Here is a 22,253-nt window from a genome sequence, read left to right as displayed (position 1 = left end):
TTTCTTGTGAAGAGGGACACATTTAGGTGTTTGGTAAGTTAAAGTAAGATTTCCTGACACAACCAAAATTACTTATTTGGCAGTCTGTGCTCATACATGAAAGGAACAAGGCTTTTTCTTTCATAAATCAGGTTAACTTTATTATCGTGAAGAGCAACGCTTGATTTCCAGTTCCGTGGGTGCATCATCACCACTCAACAAGAAATACAAGTCACATGTAAAGAAATACATATTATATGGCATTCCGCTCATAAATAAACATGCACAAATTGCAGTTTGCGAAGAAAGAAAAAAGGTGCATTTAATTTCACCAATGACACATCGATACAAAACGGAAAACCTTCATGTTGATTTTTGTCCTCGAATTTCCTCAAAATATTAAAAAAGAAAAATCAAAAAAAACAATGAGATGACAGTCAAACTCTGTATTTGAATGGGTGAAATGAGGGGAATGAATAGATAAGCTGTTTTGAGTGCCAAAGTATGTGGTTTGATTGATGCTACTTTCAGTTCCTGTATGATCTCCTGTGAAAAGGACATATCTCTGACAAGAGCAACGGACGTGTACACACGACGATTAACCTTAAACGTGTACACACAATGATTAACCTTAAAGCTGCACTTGCCGTTCATTTTTTCTGTATTGCATAGCTGTGATCGGATGGTATTGGCTCGGGCTAACATGCATGGCCAGTGACCATACACACACGTCTTTTTGGGATCAGGAATACTGAGTATGTAGGATAAATAGTCTGTTTCCATGAACATAACGAACAACACACAACTGGGAGACTAATCTCAGACCAGAGCTCTGGCAGCTGCATTTTACTTAAACATCCGAATCCTGAACTGACAGATGGAGTTGTTGCTGTCAGATGATAATGTCATGCTTCAGTAGGTTTTGGGCCATCATTTACCGTATATTGTTAAATAGAGTTATACGTCTCAAAAATAATAATTTACGTGGTTGTTTAGACGTAGCAAACTGAATGATCAGAGTTCTTATTTACGACAAACATCAGTGATCATCTTAAACACCGCAGGATACTTTTGTCCATTTGCTTCTACATGCAGAAGATAATGCAGCTGACATGCAGCCTCACTTTGATTAAACAAACAGTGCTTCTCGCAACGATCTGATAGAACTACATGCAACTTTGAGAAAAACAGAAACACACTGTAGCTACATGATGGAAATGTTAAATGAGTTTGATTTTGTAACTTTTTGGACACACCAACAAGACAGGAATGTGCCAACCTTTGGTAACCGTGCCAACGCCATTCAACACACGGAGTGCGCAAATACCTGTAAACCACTCTGGTATACTCATACATCTGAGGACTTTCCACAAAATATATGACGAAATAACACAAAGCAAAAAGCAAACACAAGGCTGGATTATAAGTTTAAAGAATGGCGGGGAAAAAAAACAAAACACCTCAAAGGAGCAGAAAAGAAAGGAAAATGGTGCTGGAGACACAATCCATATTAAACTTTTCCCGAAATCTCTTACTGCCCTTAGTCTTTTAGCTTGCCCTCAATGAAATCCTGAATCTTGTTCATCTTCTCTTCCTGCTGATCCAGGAGGTCCATGATGACGCCCATGGGAGACTTCTTCAGACCAATGCCCTCCATCTTGTTCTCCAGTCGGTTCTTCATGTTGCGCAGTCTCAGAGAGGCGTGGACCAGGATCACTGCAGTGAAATAAGAGGGAATTTTGTGCTCATGTGAACCTCAGTCACAATGGACCATTTTCTGCTACTAAATAAGCACCGCCCATCAAAACCTCATGAAAACAAACCAAACCGAAATCCGACTAGAGGCCTTCCGCTTCTTTGAGAGCTCTATACGTCCAATCCGTTCCAACGCTGATCTAAGGTCAAGACATTTCTTTGTGCGGCAGCAGTTTTGCTTCTTTGTTCCAGACTCTCCGAGGCCACTGTGTTCTGCTATGCACTGTGCACCCAAATCCGCCATCTTGCTGCTTTCATGGAAAACAGCAGCGGCACAGAGGTAGACCGAACCAAGAGTTCTGCCATCTACGTGTAAGCTGTCAAGACCATAATTCTTGTGATACCACATGATAATTCCACATAGGGGAAATGTGAAAATACCAAACGGGGCGCCCTTAATATTGCACTATAACCTGAGATGGATTTCACCGTTGGACTGCATCTCAGATGTTTAATAAGGGGTCGGGGGGGGGGGGGGGGGGGGGGGGGTCCTACTTTGTTTATTCCCCTGAGACAGAATGCTGAATGTATGACATCAGTCCGTGAATGCAGTTCTGTCTAAATCAAGGCTCCATAGCAACCCATCAACACACACACAGAGCAGCGCAGGGCTTCTGGGAGGGGCTCCGGCTTTTCACCACAAGGCTACAGCTGCTCGACCTGCTTCAGGGAACACACCACTTCATTATCTGAAGCGCAATGTATACACCATAACATACCGACGCCACATGACTGGATTACTTTTGAACTTCTACGGCTGTAATGGCTGCAGTGAAACTTTTGAGGGGGATTCCTTTTAAATTACTTACCATTAATCTCTTAAAATAGGCGAACAATGAATGGTAGATACAGTATTTAAACACACTGTGTATGTATTAGTGATATATATTTGTATATAGGTCTGATCCTGCAGCTCGAGAACTTTATTTCTAGTTATAAATGACATTTCATATTTTAGATGAAAACCACGTATGTAATTAATTTGAATTAGAATTTCTGAATATTTCAGTGGCAGAGAGGAAGGGTTCAGCCGTGTGCGGAGGGCTGGAGAAATTGTCCTATTGTCTGTGAGCAAAAGAAGAGAACTAAAAACCCGGTGCCGTTATCGGGAGACTCACGCAACAAAGGGAAGGTGATTCCGAAGATGAAGACCATGACTCCGCCGCACAAGGACAAGAGAAAGTAACTGGTTCCCATGACGCCGATGACAAACAGAGTCGGGTTCTTCCTCTTGAAGTTCTTGATCATGACCTTGTTCTCCCCGGCCCACACAGAGCCCACGAAGACCAGAGTCACCACGGTTCCACCCAGAAACATGCCGAAGGGGTTCAAAAACCTGTTTTGAGAAACATGAAAAAAGGTCAATTACGATTGCAAACTGTCGTGAGATTTTAGATTAGTTGAGTCAGACTCATTGAACCGTAGGAATGTGTGAGGAAACGACACACCCTCCCTCAAACAGATCAATGGGTTTATCCAGCTACATAAATATTAGCAGTTTACCCATGCATTAATAGAACTCTCTGACATGTATTTGACTTTATTTAAACTGTATGCTTTGGACAGTTAGACAGGGATGGTATTTGGTAGCTCAATAGCCTGGATTGTCTCCTAAAAGTGTCTCCTAGCTCCTAGATTGTCTCCTAGCTCCCATAGCTCCTACATTGTCTCCCAGAGTCTCTCCTAGCTTCTATGTTGTCTCCCAGAGTGTCTCCTAGCTTCTATGTTGTCTCCCAGGGTGTCTCCTAGCTTCTATTCTGTCTCCCAGAGTGTCTCCTAGCTTCTATGTTGTCTCCCAGAGTGTCTCCTAGCTTCTTTGTTGTCTCCCAGAGTGTCTCCTAGCTTCTATATTGTCTCCCAGGGTGTCTCCTAGCTTCTATATTGTCTCCCAGGGTGTCTCCTAGCTTCTATGTTGTCTCCCAGAGTGTCTCCTAGCTTCTATGTTGTCTCCCAGGGTGTCTCCTAGCTTCTATATTGTCTCCCAGGGTGTCTCCTAGCTTCTATATTGTCTCCCAGGGTGTCTCCTAGCTTCTATGTTGTCTCCCAGAGTGTCTCCTAGCTTCTATGTTGTCTCCCAGGGTGTCTCCTAGCTTCTATATTGTCTCCCAGGGTGTCTCCTAGCTTCTATGTTGTCTCCCAGAGTGTCTCCTAGCTTCTATGTTGTCTCCCAGGGTGTCTCCTAACTTCTATGTTGTCTCCCAGAGTGTCTCCTGGCTTCTATGTTGTCTCCCAGGGTGTCTCCTAGCTTCCATGTTGTCTCCCAGGGTGTCTCCTAGCTTCTATGTTGTCTCCCAGGGTGTCTCCTAGCTTCTATATTGTCTCCCAGAGTGTCGCCTAGCTTCTATATTGTCTCCTAGAGTGTCTCCTAGCTTCTATGTTGTCTCCCAGGGTGTCTCCTAGCTTCTATGTTGTCTCCCAGAGTGTCGCCTAGCTTCTATATTGTCTCCTAGAGTGTCTAGTAGCTTCTATGTTGTCTCCCAGAGTGTCTCCTAGCTTCTATGTTGTCTCCCAGGGTGTCTCCTAGCTTCTATGTTGTCTCCCAGAGTGTCTCCTAGCTTCTATATTGTCTCCCAGGGTGTCTCCTAGCTTCTATGTTGTCTCCTAGCTTCTATGTTGTCTCCCAGAGTGTCGCCTAGCTTCTATGTTGTCTCCCAGGGTGTCTCCTAGCTTCTATGTTGTCTCCCAGGGTGTCTCCTAGCTTCTATGTTGTCTCCCAGAGTGTCTCCTAGCTTCTATGTTGTCTCCCAGGGTGTCTCCTAGCTTCTATGTTGTCTCCCAGGGTGTCTCCTAGCTTCTATGTTGTCTCCCAGGGTGTCTCCTAGCTTCTATGTTGTCTCCCAGAGTGTCTCCTAGCTTCTATGTTGTCTCCCAGGGTGTCTCCTAGCTTCTATATTGTCTCCCAGGGTGTCTCCTAGCTTCTATGTTGTCTCCCAGAGTGTCTCCTAGCTTCTATGTTGTCTCCCAGGGTGTCTCCTAACTTCTATGTTGTCTCCCAGAGTGTCTCCTGGCTTCTATGTTGTCTCCCAGGGTGTCTCCTAGCTTCCATGTTGTCTCCCAGGGTGTCTCCTAGCTTCTATGTTGTCTCCCAGAGTGTCTCCTAGCGTCTATGTTGTCTCCCAGTGTGTCTCCTAGCTTCTATGTTGTCTCCCAGGGTGTCTCCTGGCTTCTATATTGTCTCCCAGGGTGTCTCCTAGCTTCTATGTTGTCTCCCAGAGTGTCGCCTAGCCCCTAGGAAATGTTGGTAAAGTGTTTCACAGATCTTTGACGCAGATCCCGGCAGGCTGCAAGCGGCACCATAAATAACCCGTGTGTCGGCGTGAGCCACGACGGGCGTGGATCGGAGTGCACAGCTAACTAATTAGCGTTTAGCGCGCCAGTGCGACGTTACCCCACAACGACGAACACCGCGATCGCCGCGGCGAAGTAGTTGGTCTGGTAGTACATCAGGTTGCTGATGACCCGGTTGTTCCATTTGGTCAGATCTCCGAAGTCCGGCTTGGCGAAGCGCTCCGCCCCGGGGAAGAAGTCGTCCCACGGTCTGAGCGGCGTGAGCTCCATTCCTGCCATGGCCGGTGCGACTGTCGACTGCGCGAGAAGGAGCGTTTCGACGGGTGGGCTGGTCGCGCGGGGTCAGGGGTCAAAGATACCTCGACGCCTTGCGCTGCATTGATTGACGCCGTGACTCGGAAATACCCCCCCCGCGCCCCCGCGCCCCCGCCTCTGCTCGGGGAAGTGCGAAGGGGCGTCCGTGAGAGCCGGAGTTCCGATTCGGAATTTCAGGGACAGAACGTTCTTTTCGCGATCGCGATTTTTTTTTAATTTTTATTATTTATAATTATTATTATTATTATTATTATTATTTTTAACCGAGATAACAGGTCTGACGTCACAGCCCCAGGCGGCCCACCGCGTCAACGGCGAGCTAAGTTCCCTTTGCACGTATTTTGAATCGACGACAGGTCTCCGAGCTCTACCCCTCAATGGTTTCCGCTGCTGAGTAGACGTCTGTAGAAATCACAAGTTTGCAACAAAAAAAAAAAAAAAAAAATAATAATAATAAATAAAAAAAAAGAGGCGACGGGACGTATTTAGCTAGGGAGGGAGGACTACAACCACCGATTTCCGAGTTCCCAGGAACGCAGCACCGGGGCATGTTCCCCTCCACGCTTTGGACAATCAGGCTTGCGTCATAGTGTGGCCGAGCACGCGCAGCCTGCGGGTCCCCGGCGCAGCCGCGGCGCGCGGCGCTCGGCGCTGTTGACACCGCAGCACTGACGCTCGCGAACACCCCAGACAGTCATCGAGGACATGGGACCGTGAAAGTATGGCGGATGTTGAGGAGCCGTAAGTTTCATTGGATCGTTGACGTTGTTTCGGCGCAGCGCAGCCCCTTGCAGTGCGACATGAGACACCGTGTGTTTGAACCCTCTCCGTGTTCCCCATCCAGGGAGAAGAAAAGAAGGCGAATAGAGGACCTGACTGAGAAGTTAGTCACGAATGCTAAGTGGATGCCTCGGCTGCAGCGGGACCGCTGGGCCATGCAATAGAGAGAGAGATGGATTTAAGGATGCATGGATGGATAGAGAGAGAGAGAGAGATAGATAGATAGATAGATAGATAGATAGATAGATTTATGGATGGACAGATAGACAGAGAGATGGATATAAGGGAGGGTGGATAGATAGATAGATAGATAGATGGACAGATAGACAGAGAGATGGATATAAGGGAGGGTGGATAGATAGATAGATAGATAGATAGATGGACAGATAGACAGAGAGATGGATATAAGGGAGGATGGATAGATAGATGGACAGATAGACAGAGAGATGGATATAAGGGAGGATGGATAGATAGATAGATAGATAGATAGATAGATAGATAGATAGATAGATAGATGGACAGATAGACAGAGAGATGGATATAAGGGAGGGTGGATAGATAGATAGATAGATAGATAGATGGACAGATAGACAGAGAGATGGATATAAGGGAGGGTGGATAGATAGATAGATAGATGGACAGATAGACAGAGAGATGGATATAAGGGAGGGTGGATAGATAGATAGATAGATAGATGGACAGATAGACAGAGAGATGGATATAAGGGAGGGTGGATAGATAGATAGATAGATAGATGGACAGATAGACAGAGAGATGGATATAAGGGAGGATGGATAGATAGATAGATAGATGGACAGATAGACAGAGATGGATATAAGGGAGGATGGATAGATAGATAGATAGATGGACAGATAGACAGAGAGATGGATATAAGGGAGGATGGATAGATAGATAGATAGATAGATAGATAGATGGACAGATAGACAGAGAGATGGATATAAGGGAGGGTGGATAGACAGAGAGAGGGATGGGTAGATGGATGGACAGATAGACAGAGGGATGGATATATGGATGACAGAGAAATAGATATATGGACAGATGGATAGACAGACGGGGATGGATAGATGGAAATATGGATGGACAGATGTACAGACAGACAGAGATAGGTAGATGGACAGATAGGAAGATGCTTGGCCGATGTCTGCAGTAGCAGGACGGCTCGGAGGGACATAGCGGTGTTTACTGTACAGCAGCTCACATCAAAACAATAGGCAATAATAATGATAAAATAACAAGAATACAAATAGAAATCCTTTGGCAATTTGCAATAAGCTTAAAAAGTAGCCCAAAAAACAGATAGGCTAGGCGCCATAAAATTAACAACAATACGCCTCTGTAGCAAGAGCTAACACTGTCAAAAATAGTAAATTGTGCAAGTATGCGTACATACATATATATATATATATATATATATATATATATATATATATATATATATATATATATATATACAAATTTTAAACAAGCACTCAACTGACACATTCCTTCAACAATAGGTTTTTTAGCAATTGGAAGCTGCAATATTAAACCCTGCACCATGGGGCATCTGCACAAGCCTCCCAAACCCCTTGCACAAATGGCAGGGTTGACTGGAATCTGGTGCAGTAAAATATCATCACAAGAAACCAGCTCTTGATTTCTTATTCTCTCCATTTCTTACATCTCATAGAGCAAGGGGTTTAGTGTGAGCCAGGTCAGCCTATCTGTAGGAAAATGCATTGTGTGCAGTGATGAAGAGTGGCGTGTTGCGTGTCCAGAATGGCCGTAGATGCAGGACACAAGGACGGTGCTTGTGACTGGGATGGCCGGTGGAGCCACGTGAAGAAGTTCTTGGAGAGGCCCGGCCCGTTGGCGTTTATCCATCCTGACTTTGAGCCAAGCACTGAGGTGTGCTGTTGACATTTAACTCCACCATTCCATTGTGTTTCAGACGTGGCTGAATATGTCGAAATGCTTTCTGAAGTGGCATTGTTTTCAAATTGTGTTTTGCTCCTTTTCATCAGTCGTTACAGTTCCTGTTGGAAACATGTAAGATCCTGGTCATTGGCGCTGGAGGACTTGGTTGTGAACTCCTTAAAAATCTGGTGGGAAATCGGTTAATAATCCTGTATATGTGTAAACAACCCAAACAAAAGGGTTGTCATTTCACCAACCAGAGGAATCAGCTGAAGATCAAACTGCTTTTCCTTTGTTTCAGGCCCTGTCCGGCTTTCGCCTCATTCATGTTGTTGATATGGACACCATCGACATCTCCAATCTCAATAGGCAATTTCTTTTCAGGTAAATTTATCCTTTATTTCGTGCTCTTCATACCTTTACAGCAGGGGCGCCCAATACGTCGATCGCGATCGACCGGTAGATCGCGAAGGTAGTGCGGGTAGATCGCACGCCATTCAAAAAAATAAAAATGAAATAAAAATCTGCAAGAAAAAGAGAAAACCGTGGTCAACATGATCAGTTCAGTAGTGCAACTTCTGTCCTCAAAGCTGCAGCGCCATGATTTGGGGAACTTTCAAAACCTTGCATCAAAGCTGGAGTCCCAAGGGAAGGCAGGGGCGCCCCGACAGTGCCCGCTACACAGAGCAGATTGAAAACTGTCCGTCAGACTTTGACAAACGGTTTCAAGGTGCTTTACTCGAGCCAATCGCTACATTTATGTGCTTCCCATTTAGGGAAGATATTGAGGTTGATTCACTCGCATCAAAAATTGCAACACTGTTTCACCTGAACCCGTCTGCAGCGGAGGATGAGATGTTGACACTACAGGCTGACATTCAGCTCAAGTCCAGGGCTCATGGACCGTTTTGGAACATACTCACAGAGGAAAATTACCCAAACTTGAGGAAGTGTGCTCCCTCCTTGACTGCATTATTCGGCTCTACTTATTTATGTGAGTCAGCCTTTTCCCACACGAAGATTATTGGGTCCAAATAGCGTTCCACCATGACTGATGATCATTTGGAAGCCTGCTCGAGGCTGGCTATCAGCAGCTACTGTCCGGACTATGCAACCCTGGCCAGCTCCATTCAGTGCAAGTCATCAGAGTAATGTAGTGACCATAAATGTATTTAATGCTATTGTGCCGTAGGGATTCATGCAGGGATGCAAGGTACGCCAACATATATTGTATATATGAAGTATACTCAGTATATACATATAAATAAATATATTTAGCATTTTTTAATGAAGGTAGATCATTTTGACCTGGTCATTTTAAAAGTAGCTCGCAAGCCGAAAAAGAGTGGGCACCCCTGCTTCGCAGGATGGGTTTCCTACTTTTCAAAGCAGCCTCTATTAAAATGTTGGCTCCCATAAGTATTTATAGCACAACCTTGCTGAAGTTATGAGTGATGGGGGACCCACATTTCAACAAGGCCTGAGTTGAAAATCTCAAACACATAGTTTAATGGCTGTTCAGTTCAATGTCAAAAACGCTATTTACATTCGCATTCACAAAGAAAAAAACTCCATTATATATCCAAAAAAATTGGTTTTGTTTCCACCATCCATCTAGGCCCAAAGATGTCGGACGGCCGAAAGCGGACGTGGCTGCTGATTTTGTCAACGGTCGTGTGCCAGGGTGTAAAGTCGTGCCGTATCCTTTCTTCGCTTTCAGTGTTTTTGAAATAAGACTTCGCAAAGTATATCCGTTTTCATTCTTAATAACAACAATAATATATACACAGACACTTCAACAAGATCCAAGATTTTGACGAGTCTTTCTACAGACGTAAGTCGATAGTTACTACAACATCCGTTGGGTGTCCTAAATGACCCAGAAAACAACCGAGATCTGACAGTTTTCCTTCTTTTTTTTCTGCTCCTAGAATTCCACATCATTGTTTGCGGGCTGGATTCCATCATTGCCAGACGCTGGATGAATGGAATGCTGGTGAGGACGTCTTGTACCGAGTACTCTATGAACAAACGCAGACGCGTGTCAAGTGTGTGATCGGTGACATCTCCCTCTAGATCTCCCTGCTGAGCTACGAGGACGGGGTTCTGGACACCAGCTCCATCATCCCCCTCATCGACGGAGGCACCGAGGGCTTCAAAGGCAACGCCCGAGTCATCCTGCCGGGCAGGACGGCCTGCATCGACTGCACCCTGGAGTTGTATCCTCCGCAGGTACGCTATCGTTTTGAAGAAAAAACAATCTCATGGGCCGCTGCGTTTCACTTTTCTTGGTTGAGTTTGGGCGGCAAATTATGTTTTGTTTTTTTTCAAATTTGATGGATTGAGTCTTGGTGTTCGGCCGAGGTTTTCGCTTGACAGAACACCCTGTGCCTGTTAGTGGCTTTATCTTTTTTTTTTTTTTTTCCTGTCCACAGATCAATTTCCCCATGTGCACCATTGCGTCCATGCCCAGGCTGCCAGAACACTGTGTCGAATATGCCAGAATGCTGCAGTGGCCCAAAGAAAGGCCGTTCGGAGGTGTGTGATGATCCGGGATAATGTTACCGTCTCCAAATAAAAACAACAGACGGGGCAGAAAGGAACACAAAGCTGTTCATTCCATACCTTTGTCCAGATAATGCGTTGGACGGCGATAACCCCGAGCACCTCCAGTGGGTGTTTGAGAGAGCGCGGAAAAGAGCGGCCGAGTTCAGCATCACTGGAGTCACCTACCGACTCACTCAAGGTGAGGAACCGAACAGGATGCTTCAATCACACTCTGTTTGTTTAGTCTTCTTAAATGTATTTTCCAAATCTATATGCATCTCTCTAAGAAAACAAACCCCCAAAAAAATCGGCGTATAATAAATCAAATAAATGAAATGTAATCACTTAACTTTTGAGTTCTCAAAGTTGAAATAGGTTAATCCATTCTCCCCGGGTTTGTGTAAATAGACAAGTTAAGAAGAGTTGAACACCTCTTCGGCGGTTTAGGGCGTGGCCGCACAGCCTCCAGGAGACTGTGCCCTGCCGGGTTATATGATTGTTTTGCTGGAAATGGCAAGAGGGCGGCATCTGGTGTCGCCCGGCAGCATCTACAGGACAGTGTGCCAGGTGTGGGGAGGGGGGGGCGGTGGGTTGGTCCCCTCATCTTGGTGTACTGTCCACTCGCCGACTTTCTCTTTCTGCTCCGTGGTGTGTCAGAAAGGTCTCAATTTCGGGATTTCAGTCCAGTCCAACTTAAACCTTGACCTGAATCTACACGGGATAGGATGGATCGCATTGCGTTTCTGCTCTGGTTCAATCCTGTCTTTGTCGATTTACCAAAAAACGGTCCTCCGCATGTGTCTCTTAATGTCCAGCGAGTTGGGAGTTATTTTTGGCTCACATTGCCTTTGTAGTTGTTTTCTGCATTTGTTGCTTGACTTTCCTGATGGCCCGACTTGGGTATTGGCAATGGATGAGAACATATCTGGTTCTGTTTCTTCTCTGTCTGTCATTATTCTGGCTTGGTCTCATACTTTGTACCACTGGTAGTTTGTGGGCTGCGGAACATTCTATATCATTACTGTGTGCAGGCGGCGTCACATGAGGACACGCAGAAATTCTGTTGCTGGCACATTGGGACAAGAAAGGGTTGAACCAAAAATACATATGCTTTATGGTCATCTATGAGAGCTCCCCTGCAACCTATATATGTATGTGTTTGAATTTCCTCCTCAGAAATTACTGGAAAAAGTATAGGAATACCTTGAAAATAGCCCATTTTGTGCTGAAGTGCTTGAAAAGTCCATTTCAAGGATGGCTTTTACAACATAGATTATGCCAGGAAATGTACATTGAATCCAGCATGGTCGGAAATAGACACTTATAATAGTTAATGACAATGACAATATATAGATAATATATGTACTAATATAAATAATAGACAATGAGACTATTATATTTTAGTAAATTAAGATCACATTTAAATATGATCATATTTGTTTGTGGGAAGAAAAAGCGCCTTAAAAAGGTACTTGAAAGTCCTTGAATTTCATTTTGTAAGGCCAGAATGAACCCTGTATGTAGCTGAGAGTGGAATACTATTTCACATCAGGGTAACCAAACTTGGGAGCGCTCACCAACACCAAGCGGAGCAACAAGACCTGAGATGAGAAATGTTCAACCACAGTAAAAGAGCGTTGTCAGAGGGTGTGGGAGTAAACTGGGGCTGGGGTCCCACTGGCTATCCCACATCTGGACTGCCCTCCTAAAAAAAACGACTACTCTGGAAGGGTTACTATAGTGACCTTTTTTGGAATGTGTTACAACACATTCCAAAAAAGGTCACTATAGTACCCCTTATCTTATCCTAAATCTTATCTACTCTCGGAAAACCCTTATCCAGCGTAGGATTTAATGGCGTTTGTAATGTTTCTTTACACAGGATTGGGTGATTTAAAAAACAATATGCTTTGGAATGTCGGCTGTAACTGTTTCTGGGTTTCAGGGGTCGTGAAGCGGATCATCCCCGCTGTAGCGTCCACTAATGCTGTCATTGCTGGTATGAAGTTCTCCATTGTGATGTAACGTGGTTGAGACTGGCGCTGTAGACGCAACAATAATACTGTAGTAGTATAAGTCCATATTGCACAACCCAGCGACAATGTCGTCGTCGTTTCACTGATTTCACGTTTTGCTTTTCTTTCTTACAGCTGCCTGCGCAACCGAGGTTTTTAAAATCGCCTCAAGGTCTGTCTGTGCACCAGGGAGCGTTCATTCACAAAGAAACATTTTCCCACAACAAAGTTCAGGGTTATTCAAATGTCTTTTTTTTTTTTTTTTTACAGTGCGTATATTCCCTTAAATAACTACATGGTGTTTAACGACGCGGACGGCTTGTACACCTACACGTTTGAAGCCGAACAAAAGGTTTGTTGTGAATACAAAATAAAATACAAACCGACTTAACATGTTTTGTATTTTTTTTTTTTTTTGTATGGAACAAAAAAACAAAACAGCACACATTATTATTCCACACTCATCGGTTTATCTCCTCTCCTCTCCTTTCATTTTCCGCTCCTGCCGACCGCCCCTCGTTTGATCGACAGGACAACTGCTCGGCGTGCAGCCAGGTGCCTCAGGACCTCCAGTTCCCACCCTCCGCCAAACTGCAGGAGGTGCTGGAGTACCTGACGGAGAGCTCATCGCTGTGAGTATCGCTGAACAAAATACGTCTTTTAAATGCGGATGTAGTTGAAAAAAATTCCAAAGTAAAAGAAATTTGCGAAACACAACAAAAATATCTTCCAGACAAATGAAATCGCCGGCCATCACCACCACCCTCGAAGGGAAGAATAAGACGCTGTATTTACAGGTAATTTAGTCGTCTTTTTCGAGCGCGTCGCTCGTGGTTCCTCCGCAGCTACCGTACGCCTCAAATCGGTTTTGCCTTTTGATTTCAGTCGGTCAAATCCATCGAAGAAAGGACGAGGCCAAACCTCTGCAAAACGTTAAAAGGTAATGAGATTTTACTCCTGACCGTCAAAAGGTTTCTCTCCAACCAGCGTCAGTCGTTTCGTAGCCGCAACATAACAGCCGCGCCGTGTTTTTAATTTCTCCGCAGAGCTGGGGCTGTCGGACGGACAGGAGCTCGCGGTGGCTGACGTCACCACGCCTCAGACCGTCCTGTTCAAGCTCAATTTCACCGCCTGAACTTTAACACCGGATCCACCACATCCGCTCACAAACTGGTTGTTGTTATTTGTGATCGTATCAATGAATATCGTCTTTTTTTTTTTTTCTTCTTTTTTTCATTTCCGGAGAAATATTAATATATATTACGGACGAGGCCATAATATATATAGCGGGAATCCATTGAACCTTTTTTGCTTGTCAGTATTGTTTACTTCACTTTCAAACATTGTCATGTGTTCCACACACAGTTGCTTTCCACTGGTCAGTCAAGTATTGCGATGATGTTGTCACACTTCATGTTAAATATAATGGCTGAGTTTGCATCACACCATCGAACGTGTTTTAATCAAGCATGTTTATTACTTTTAATGTAAATGTACTGCAAAACACAGCCTCTAGGACTTAAAATGTACCAACATTAACTTAAAACGGAGTTGTGAAGCTTACTCAATACATTCTGAAGCAAGTATACGTTGATGTTATTCGATTGATCATATTTCAGAGAAGGTTTTTGTTTTTCTTAGGACAGTAAACTCTACACTTCAGTCAAAATAAACAGATTTATATTTACATCCATAAAACTCATGATGTTTTCCTGGGAATTAGAGACATCAAGCACATTTAAGTGGCAATCCACGAGATCCTCTGTTGGGCAGATTGTTGGGCAGAAGTCCCAGAACTCTACTTGATACTGGAAGGTGTTTTTAAAAAAAAAAAAAAAATTTCTTTCAAATTTCTGTGTTTGCGCTCACTTTTTTTTTTTTCCCCTCCAAAGTTTACCTTCTTCTGATGAATTGACTTTTTTTTTTCTTGGTCATTTGAGGTGGTGGGGAAATTATTTTTGTTTTACCTCCAAGGGTACCGTCACTTTTTGTGAATGGTCATCCATATTGACCACAGCTGCCTTTCGCTTCCTGCTTACGATCTTTGCATTTTTGGTGGCAAAGGCGGCGGACCCCGCCACCAACAACGGAGACAGTATGTAGAGGAGCACATGCGTAATTGCTAAAATACATTGAAGGACTTTCCCAGAAACTGCCAGAACTGTATATATTTTTATATATATATATATATATATATATATATATATATATTTAAAAAAAAAAAAAAAAAGTTTTTTATTTTCTTTAAACAAAATAATCTTACGGATTCGCACTTTAAAGGTGAAATTGGAATAGGCGCCTCCACAGATGCTGCGATAACACTGACACTGTGCTCAATACCATATAAGCTTCTTAAGTGATAATGGAAGTGGCTGCACGGTCCGGAAAGCAGATGGCTTGTTGATTAAGTTTGTTTTTAATGACAGGGACAGGGAGAGAGACAGAGAAAGAGGGAGGGAGGGAGAGAGCGGACGAGTCGGATGGACAGAGCCGTGCGCACGGACGAGCGCGGCGGAGACGCAGCCCGCAGACGCGTCGCGGGGACGAAGCGGGCGATTGGGGTCGCAGTTCGAAAGTGCAAAGGCACGGGAGTGGTGACGCGAACGAAAACTTTCGGGAGCGTTGCTCAACACGGCGGATCAGTTCACTTCAGTTGTTGTTGTTGTGGTTGTTTGCTGCGTGTGCGCCGGATTCATTGGAGTTCGGGGAAGGTGGAAGAAGCGTGACCTGCGTGTGTGACGCCTTAAGGAAGGTAAGTGCGACAAAACATCGCTTTTTAATTTAATTTTTTTTAATTTTAAACGTCGATGCAGTTTTTTTTTACAATAGAGTGAGCCACCTATTTTATCTGATCTTTTTTTTAATTACATGTATGGATTTACTTCCATCCTCAGCATTAGGCTGAAATAGGGGTTTCCCAAACTGCAGTCCGCGGCCCCCCAGGGGGGGGGACCTTGACGGATTTGCATCGGCTCCGCAACAAAATTATTTTATTTAAAGTTTGAATAGTTGTCTTGACATGTTAACTGTCAAAAGTTGTCAACTACTCATTGAAGGGAAATAGGCGCACGTCGCAAACCCTGACCTGTGTCACACTGTTACGAATGCAAATTATATGATGGTACAATATTAAATGGAGCAATATTCATCTAGTCAAATCGTGTGTGCATTAGTCACCACTGTTATTTTACATTAAAAAAAAAAAGGAACTACATCTATGTACCAGTTTTTCTGTGACTCATTTGGCATTAGTTGCTTTTTAAGGAACTGTTTGTGTTTAGGGGCCTTTGCAAATGGATGAAAGGTCACAGTGAGTCAGGTTTTGGTGCATTTTCAGTGCCGGACGACGTGTTTATTTTTTTATCTGATTGCGCAACATTTCTTTGTCTAATTTCTGAATATTAGCAGGGTTATTGGGTCAACCTTACAAGGCCGCTGTAGATGGATGAGCAGATCGCATCGGCTGGATTCAGTAAATAAGTTGACGTGCCTCCCCTGAACCTCCAGGCACAATGAAGCCGATGGCCTTTGCAGAAGCGTCGCGCTGGGTCCTCCTGCTCTGCATCGTGGGCCTCTGCAGCCGCACAGTGTCCAGTGGCAACCAGGGCCCCCGGGGGCCGGCAGGTAGGCCCGAGACCCCGCTGGACCAGGCGCACACCCAGGGGGGCTTATTAGGGCTCCTGGTCACCGCAAAACCCCGGTCCCCCGAGACGTGGAGGCATAGCTCTAATACGGTGACGACAGGAGCTGTTGTGTTTTGATGTCAGCATCATGAATACAATCACTTCCACACTTGGTCAGTACCAGACCGTGAAAAGGGAACAATTATTTGTATGGAACCTAAAAAAAACACCACTATTTAATTACATGGTTTCCATGTTACACCGATAGTGCAGTGCAGGAACATTCACTTCCTTTATCCACAAAAGAGGAAGATTCTCAGAAACGTTCCCCAGCATTGTTATATTGCTACATCACATTTGAGAATACATTCTGTGTCAAATTTTTCATCTCCGGTTTTGATCGTAATCTCAAGTTTTAATGCGGAAAACAGTTCCGGAAAAAAAATAGTATCTTGGAAAGTGCAGCACTGCAGAGAGCAGCAAGATAAACACCTCAACGCTGTGAATGGTTATACCATTTTTTTTGATACACTACACTTTTTCGAATTCAAAATACTTTTTTGACTCTGAGTCGCACTTAATAAAAAAATGGTCATAACTCGTATTTATTGCTGCTATTTAGCTCTTTATATCAATTTATATTTTTCCTTTCAGTTGGGCACAGTGACGGTGCTAATTCTATAACAGGGATTTGGGCTCTGTGGCTTTTTATCCACATGGTGGTGTTGCGGCTTCAGGAACATTACGACAAGCTGCATTATCTGTCTTGCCTTCTCTCAAACACTGTTTCATTTATTCAAGTAAAGCGTCTCTGCAGTCAGGCCACAGAACTTGAAAGCCAGTAGAAAAAGCCTCTTTGGCGTTCTCCAAATTCACTTTCTCAGGGTCGTCGGAGGAAAGGACGGGCACGTGTGAAGTAGTCGCTGCCCATCGCTGCTGCAATAAGAACAAGATAGAAGAACGCTCTCAAACCGTCAAGTGTTCCTGCTTTCCAGGACAAGTGGCGGGAACAACGCGGGCTCTGCCCTCTTGTGTTGAAGGTAACGTTGCTGCGACAGCCATTGGTGATCTGCCCTTGGACACAATATCAACATGCAATACATAACCATAGCAGTCAAGACATAACATGTACATAGAGGCTGCTGGTGCAATTAGCGACGATCACAATTCTTTTTTATCATGTGACTATTAATACCATAAAAAAAAAATCCTGCCTGCTGAGAAATAATTTTTTCCCCTCCCTGCTTTAGCCTCTATCGTGCGCCAGAAGTGGTGGTGTAAGATGGAGCCGTGTCTGGCGGGGGAGGAGTGCCGGGTCCTGCCGGACCTCACCGGCTGGTCCTGCATCTCCGGGAACAAAGTCAAGACGACTAAGGTGAGGTGGGGCTCTGGGCTCCTGATCCGAGGTACCGCAGAAACACCACAGTGCGTCAGGAGAATAAAGCAAAGTGCATACATGGGTAGGAAGATATGCATTGTGTCATGAATTCATCTAAATCCAGACACATGTTAAGATTCAACGTTTTTTTATGGATTAACCAAGACAACCAAAGGCGGAGGACTCTATACTCGAAAGCCATGCTTTGATGTGGAGAGACTCCACAATCAGCTGTAATCACCGCTCCCATTGGCAGTATCAACAGTGTTGGTCTCCAGCACTCCACAGTCGGCTCAGAGTGCCTAATTCCATAATCTGTTGAATAATAAGGGCCGAGAGGACAAACATGAAGTAGCTGTTTCATAAATGTAAACTATCTCATGCTCCAACACTAAAACCCATTTAATTAAATCTGACCGCTGGATTTTGATGGAGTGTCTTTTGTCAGCTCAGAGTGAAACAAAACAGAAAAAATCCGATATATATATATATATAAATAAGTACAAACACACACACACGCACACACACAGGTACTCCTCTCTTAACGACCTACCAGTTTAATGACTGTTCGGACTTATGACCAGTTCTCTGACCAGCTGGTATTGTGGACGCTGCGTGCATGGCGTCTCAGCATCAAGCATCTCATAACCATATACACTATATACACTTTACATACTATATACACTATATATACTATATGCACTATATATACTATATACACTATATACACTTTATACACGATATAATTATATACTATATACACTATGTACACTTATATACTATATACACTTTAAATACTATATACACTATATACACATTGTATACTATATACACTATATACACTTTATATACACTATAAACACTTTATATACTATATACACTTTATAGACTATATACACTATATGCACTTTATATACTATATTCACTATATATATACACTTTACACCGCTTTCCAAATTATTATGCAAATTATATTTTTCTCTGATTTTCCTAAATAGTCGATTAAATGACAGTCAGCATAATTTTCAAGTCATCGACCGTTAGGGTATAATTCGAATGTTATTGAACAAACCTCCCCATGATAACAGTATTTTTTTCAAAAGTAAAAAACTCAAATTGCCCTGTTCCAAATGATTATGCAGAACAGAGTTTCAAAACATTTTATAGGTTGTAAAGAACTGAAAATGGTCATTTGTTGAATTTGCAGCATTAGGAGGTCATATTTACTGAAATCAAAAGCTATTTCACAATCAAAAGCATCTTAACAGGCCAAGTTACATGTTAACATAGGAGCCTTCTTTGATATCACCTTCACAATTCTTGCAGCCATTAAACTTGTGAGTTTTTGGAGAGTTTCTGCTTGAATTTCTTTGCAGGATGTCAGAATAGCCTCCCAGAGCTGCTGTTTTGATGCCAACTGCCTCCCACCCTCATAGATCTTTTGCTTGAGGATGCTCCAAAGTTCTCAACAGGGTCAAGGTCAGGGGAGGACGAGGGCCACACCATGAGTTTCTCTCCTTTTATGCCCGTAGCAGCCAATGACAGAGGTATTCTTTGCAGCATGAGATGGTGCATTGTCAGGCATGAAGATGATTTTGCTACGGAAGGTTCTTCTTCTTGCACCATGGAAGAAACAGATCAGTCAGAAACTCTATATACTTTGCCGAGGTCATTTTCACACCTTCAGGGAGCCTAAAGGGGCCTACCAGCTCTCTCCCCATGATTCCGGCCCAAAACATGACTCCGCCACCTCCTTGCTGACATCGCAGCCTTGTTGGGATATGGTGGCCATCCACCAACCATCCACTACTCCATCCATCTGGACCATCCAGGGTTGCACAGCACTCATCAGTAAACAAGACTGTTTGAAAATGAGTCTTCATGTATTTCTGGGCCCACTGCAACCGTTTCTGCTTGTGAGCATTGGTTAGGGCCCAATAGTAGCTTTATGCACAACTGCAAGCCTCTGGAGGATCCTACACCTTGAGGTTTGCGGGACTCCAGAGGCAGCAGCAGCTTCAAATACCTGGTTGCTGCTTTGTAATGGCATTTTAGCAGCTGCTCTCTTAATCCAATGAAATTGTCTGGCAGAAACCTTCCTCATTATGCCTTTATCTGCACCAACCCGTCTGTGCTCTGAATCAGCCACAAATCTCTTCACAGTACGATGATCACGCTTAAGTTTTCGTGAAATATCGAATGTTTTCAAACCTTGTCCAAGGCGATGCACTATTTGACATTTTTCGGCAGCAGAGAGATCCCTTTTCTTTCCCATATTGCTTGAAGCCTGCGGCCTGCTTAATAATGTGGAACGTCCTTCTTAAGTAGTTTTCCTTTAACTGGGCTTACTTCAGCCCCCTTACTGTGAAATAACACGGGTCCTCGCTTATCGACCAATTCACTTAACAACCTGGTCCTAGGAACGGAACTTGGTCGTTAGGTGAACTCACTAAATAGGGGATAGAGTGAATAGCCCATAATCAAATCAAAATGTGGTCAAATTCATTGTGTGGTCAATGTGATTGTAAATAAAATGTTTTTAAGATTTATTTTGTGAATGCAGAGTATTCAGCCATACCTCAAAATTGATGCTAATGTGATTATTGAGAAATGATTGACAGCCTTCTGTTAAATTGGGTAAAAGTGAGCCTTCTTTTGCAGGTGTCGCGGTAGTGGGAGGAAGCTCCTTTGTGTTCCCCGCCTCGTCGCACGGCGCGGCACCGCCGTGACAAACGAATGGTCGCTAACGGAGACCGCACATCCATCCCATCTCCTGCGAGGAGGGCGGCGTCCCGCGACGAGGCCTTTCAGATAAAAATAAGCGTCGCGGTGTTGTAAATCCGTCTGGATTTGTCGTCCCTCAGATCAATACACCCAAGGGGGGCACGTACTGTACCTGCGCCGCTGTGATGTTTATTAACTTTGATCGGTCCTCGCTTGTAATTAAACGGCGGCACGACGGGACGAAGCGACACATTCGCACTCCCGTCTCCCGGACGGCGGCGCGGGCCGGAGCGAAGCCTCTGCAAGGAGCCAGAGTCGGCCATCATCCTTTCAAAGACATTCCGGGCACGTTGCAATGCACTCAATCAGGGCTGGAATGGGCAGACTGGCAGACACTTAAAGGGAGATTTGGTGGATTTTCAGCGCGAGGAGGAGGAGGAGGAGGAGGAGGAGGAGGAGGAATGTGAACCGGGCGAGTGGCTCGTGACTTTCTCTGCAGATTAGAGCGGTGGGCGGCCGCGGCTGAGGAACGTGTGATTATAGTGGTAATGTCGCGCAAATCGGGACCTTTCTGAGGGTCTTTAGGAGGCCTCGCCCTCCCTGGAAACTCCTTGCCATGAGAAAAGATATGAGGCCACGCACGCATGCACACACACACACACACACACACACACACACACACACACACACACACACACACACACACACACACACACACACACACACACACACACACACACACACACACACACACACACACACACACACACGGTCCCACACCGAGAGGGCATACTGTCAAAATCTGTGCAGGTGATCGGTGCAACGCCCCCAAAAAAGACAAGCGCACTTCAACTCCGGTGGTTGGACAGGCCCGCCACCTGCGAGGCTGCAACGGCGCGCACGCGGCATGCGGGGCTCCGAGGCAAAACAAGGACCGTTTGAAATGCTAATCACGGGGAGGAAAAGGGGGAGGGAAAGAGAGGGGAGGGGAGCTTCTTCACTGCCGAGAGTATTTACGTCACGCTTTTGTTTGTCTCTCTAAACTGAGAGCTCCTGTGGAGAGGACCCCGGTTCCAGTAATGATGGTAAAAACATTGGAAGATCTCTGCTCCGGAGCACATTGCCGCTCCGAGCATTATGGAATGTTTAGCGTTGTAACCACTCGTGCTCCCTTTTACAAACAATATTCATTGTAGAACCAACGTAATTGCAGCTTTATTGCATTTTTTTCCATTTCTTTACTCCCTTTCGGCGGCGAACAGATGTTTCATAATAAGACACATTTGTTGGTACGTCATCCGAACGTCTGGAGAATACGAGATGCATGCGCGGGTGAGTGTGGCGCGCTGTAATCATTTGAACGCGGATGAGTTTCTCTGGAATTTCCAGGAGGTTTTTCGGTGTAGCCGCCTGTCATGTGCCTTTATATTGAATGCGAAGACACACGTTGGAGTTACGGCAGCAATTTTCCAGGTTTCGGGCTCAATTATATTCAAAAAGGAACATTTGACCGATGCTGCAAAGATAATCAACTCTCTCCGAAATGTCATCGAGATGGCAGAGGTATAGTATGTAGTATGTAAAGAGGTCCCGCCAATAAGTTTGCAGATTTGTTACGTAGCTATTACACCATGGGCTTAAATGGTATTCACATACTTCTGGTTATATATTTATCAAAGCCGTCTGACACTATTGATCTCATCATTGTTATCAAAATTGATATGGAGTATTCATGAATTACCGCCGTTTGTTTAAATATCATCTTGAAATGACCCTAATGCAAATATACAGGATGCTGTTATTACTCCCAGTCATGTTAAATGTTCAAATCAGATGCAAATTTATATTTTTATTTGGATTGTTTTGTTTTTTTCTTTCGTCAGCCCTGAGCCGTCAGCCTCCACTGATGCTGTCAGAAAATGTTAATGATGT

The 22,253-nt window shown here is 44.3% G+C and overlaps 3 protein-coding genes across 3 annotated transcripts; 2 read left to right on the top strand and 1 right to left on the bottom strand.

Moving 5' to 3' along the window:
• Nucleotides 1–118: 118 nt before the first annotated feature.
• Nucleotides 119–5,424, bottom strand: LOC307240996 (PRA1 family protein 3-like). The gene is made up of 3 exons (XM_080014938.1): nucleotides 5,123–5,424; nucleotides 2,853–3,070; nucleotides 119–1,695 (listed from the first exon to the last, which is right to left on the bottom strand). The coding sequence occupies exons 1-3, from the start codon at nucleotides 5,299–5,301 to the stop codon at nucleotides 1,520–1,522; spliced, it is 573 nt and encodes a 190-aa protein (XP_079871064.1). The 5' UTR covers nucleotides 5,302–5,424; the 3' UTR covers nucleotides 119–1,519.
• Nucleotides 5,425–5,761: 337 nt separating this feature from the next.
• On the top strand, nucleotides 5,762–14,305 carry LOC307240989 (NEDD8-activating enzyme E1 catalytic subunit-like). Its single transcript, XM_080014927.1, has 18 exons — nucleotides 5,762–6,078; nucleotides 6,182–6,220; nucleotides 7,896–8,025; nucleotides 8,142–8,222; nucleotides 8,336–8,418; nucleotides 9,653–9,733; nucleotides 9,825–9,868; nucleotides 9,966–10,030; nucleotides 10,111–10,266; nucleotides 10,470–10,572; nucleotides 10,670–10,780; nucleotides 12,527–12,580; nucleotides 12,732–12,768; nucleotides 12,867–12,948; nucleotides 13,128–13,228; nucleotides 13,330–13,393; nucleotides 13,482–13,536; nucleotides 13,643–14,305. Exons 1-18 carry the CDS (start codon nucleotides 6,059–6,061, stop codon nucleotides 13,729–13,731), a joined length of 1,395 nt encoding a protein of 464 aa, XP_079871053.1. The 5' UTR covers nucleotides 5,762–6,058; the 3' UTR covers nucleotides 13,732–14,305.
• Nucleotides 14,306–16,108: 1,803 nt separating this feature from the next.
• Nucleotides 16,109–19,239, top strand: LOC307241240 (chemokine-like protein TAFA-4; the record flags this gene model as incomplete). Its single annotated transcript, XM_080015280.1, has 4 exons — nucleotides 16,109–16,220; nucleotides 17,104–17,259; nucleotides 17,470–17,594; nucleotides 19,130–19,239. 4 exons carry the CDS (start codon nucleotides 16,109–16,111, stop codon nucleotides 19,160–19,162), a joined length of 426 nt encoding a protein of 141 aa, XP_079871406.1. The 3' UTR covers nucleotides 19,163–19,239.
• Between the last annotated feature and the right edge of the window lie 3,014 nt (nucleotides 19,240–22,253).

This window comes from Zeus faber (genome assembly GCF_960531495.2).
Source record: "Zeus faber genome assembly, chromosome: 15".
In the NCBI taxonomy this organism is placed as follows: Eukaryota; Metazoa; Chordata; class Actinopteri; order Zeiformes; family Zeidae; genus Zeus; species Zeus faber.
The sequence above is the reverse complement of the archived record's forward strand: the minus strand, read 5'-3'. Positions and strand labels throughout refer to the sequence as shown.

Excerpts from the sequence above, each read along its gene's own strand:
- LOC307240989 (XM_080014927.1), top strand. The coding sequence starts at position 6,059 with ATGGCGGATGTTGAGGAGCC. Across the intron at positions 10,267-10,469 it reads TGGAGTTGTATCCTCCGCAG|ATCAATTTCCCCATGTGCAC; the intron begins GTACGCTATCGT and ends TCCTGTCCACAG. Across the intron at positions 10,573-10,669 it reads CAAAGAAAGGCCGTTCGGAG|ATAATGCGTTGGACGGCGAT; the intron begins GTGTGTGATGAT and ends ACCTTTGTCCAG.
- LOC307240996 (XM_080014938.1), bottom strand. The coding sequence starts at position 5,301 with ATGGCAGGAATGGAGCTCACGCCGCTCAGACCGTGGGACGACTTCTTC. Across the intron at positions 3,071-5,122 it reads GCGGTGTTCGTCGTTGTGGG|GTTTTTGAACCCCTTCGGCA; the intron begins GTAACGTCGCAC and ends TTCTCAAAACAG. Across the intron at positions 1,696-2,852 it reads AATCACCTTCCCTTTGTTGC|TGATCCTGGTCCACGCCTCT; the intron begins GTGAGTCTCCCG and ends ATTTCACTGCAG.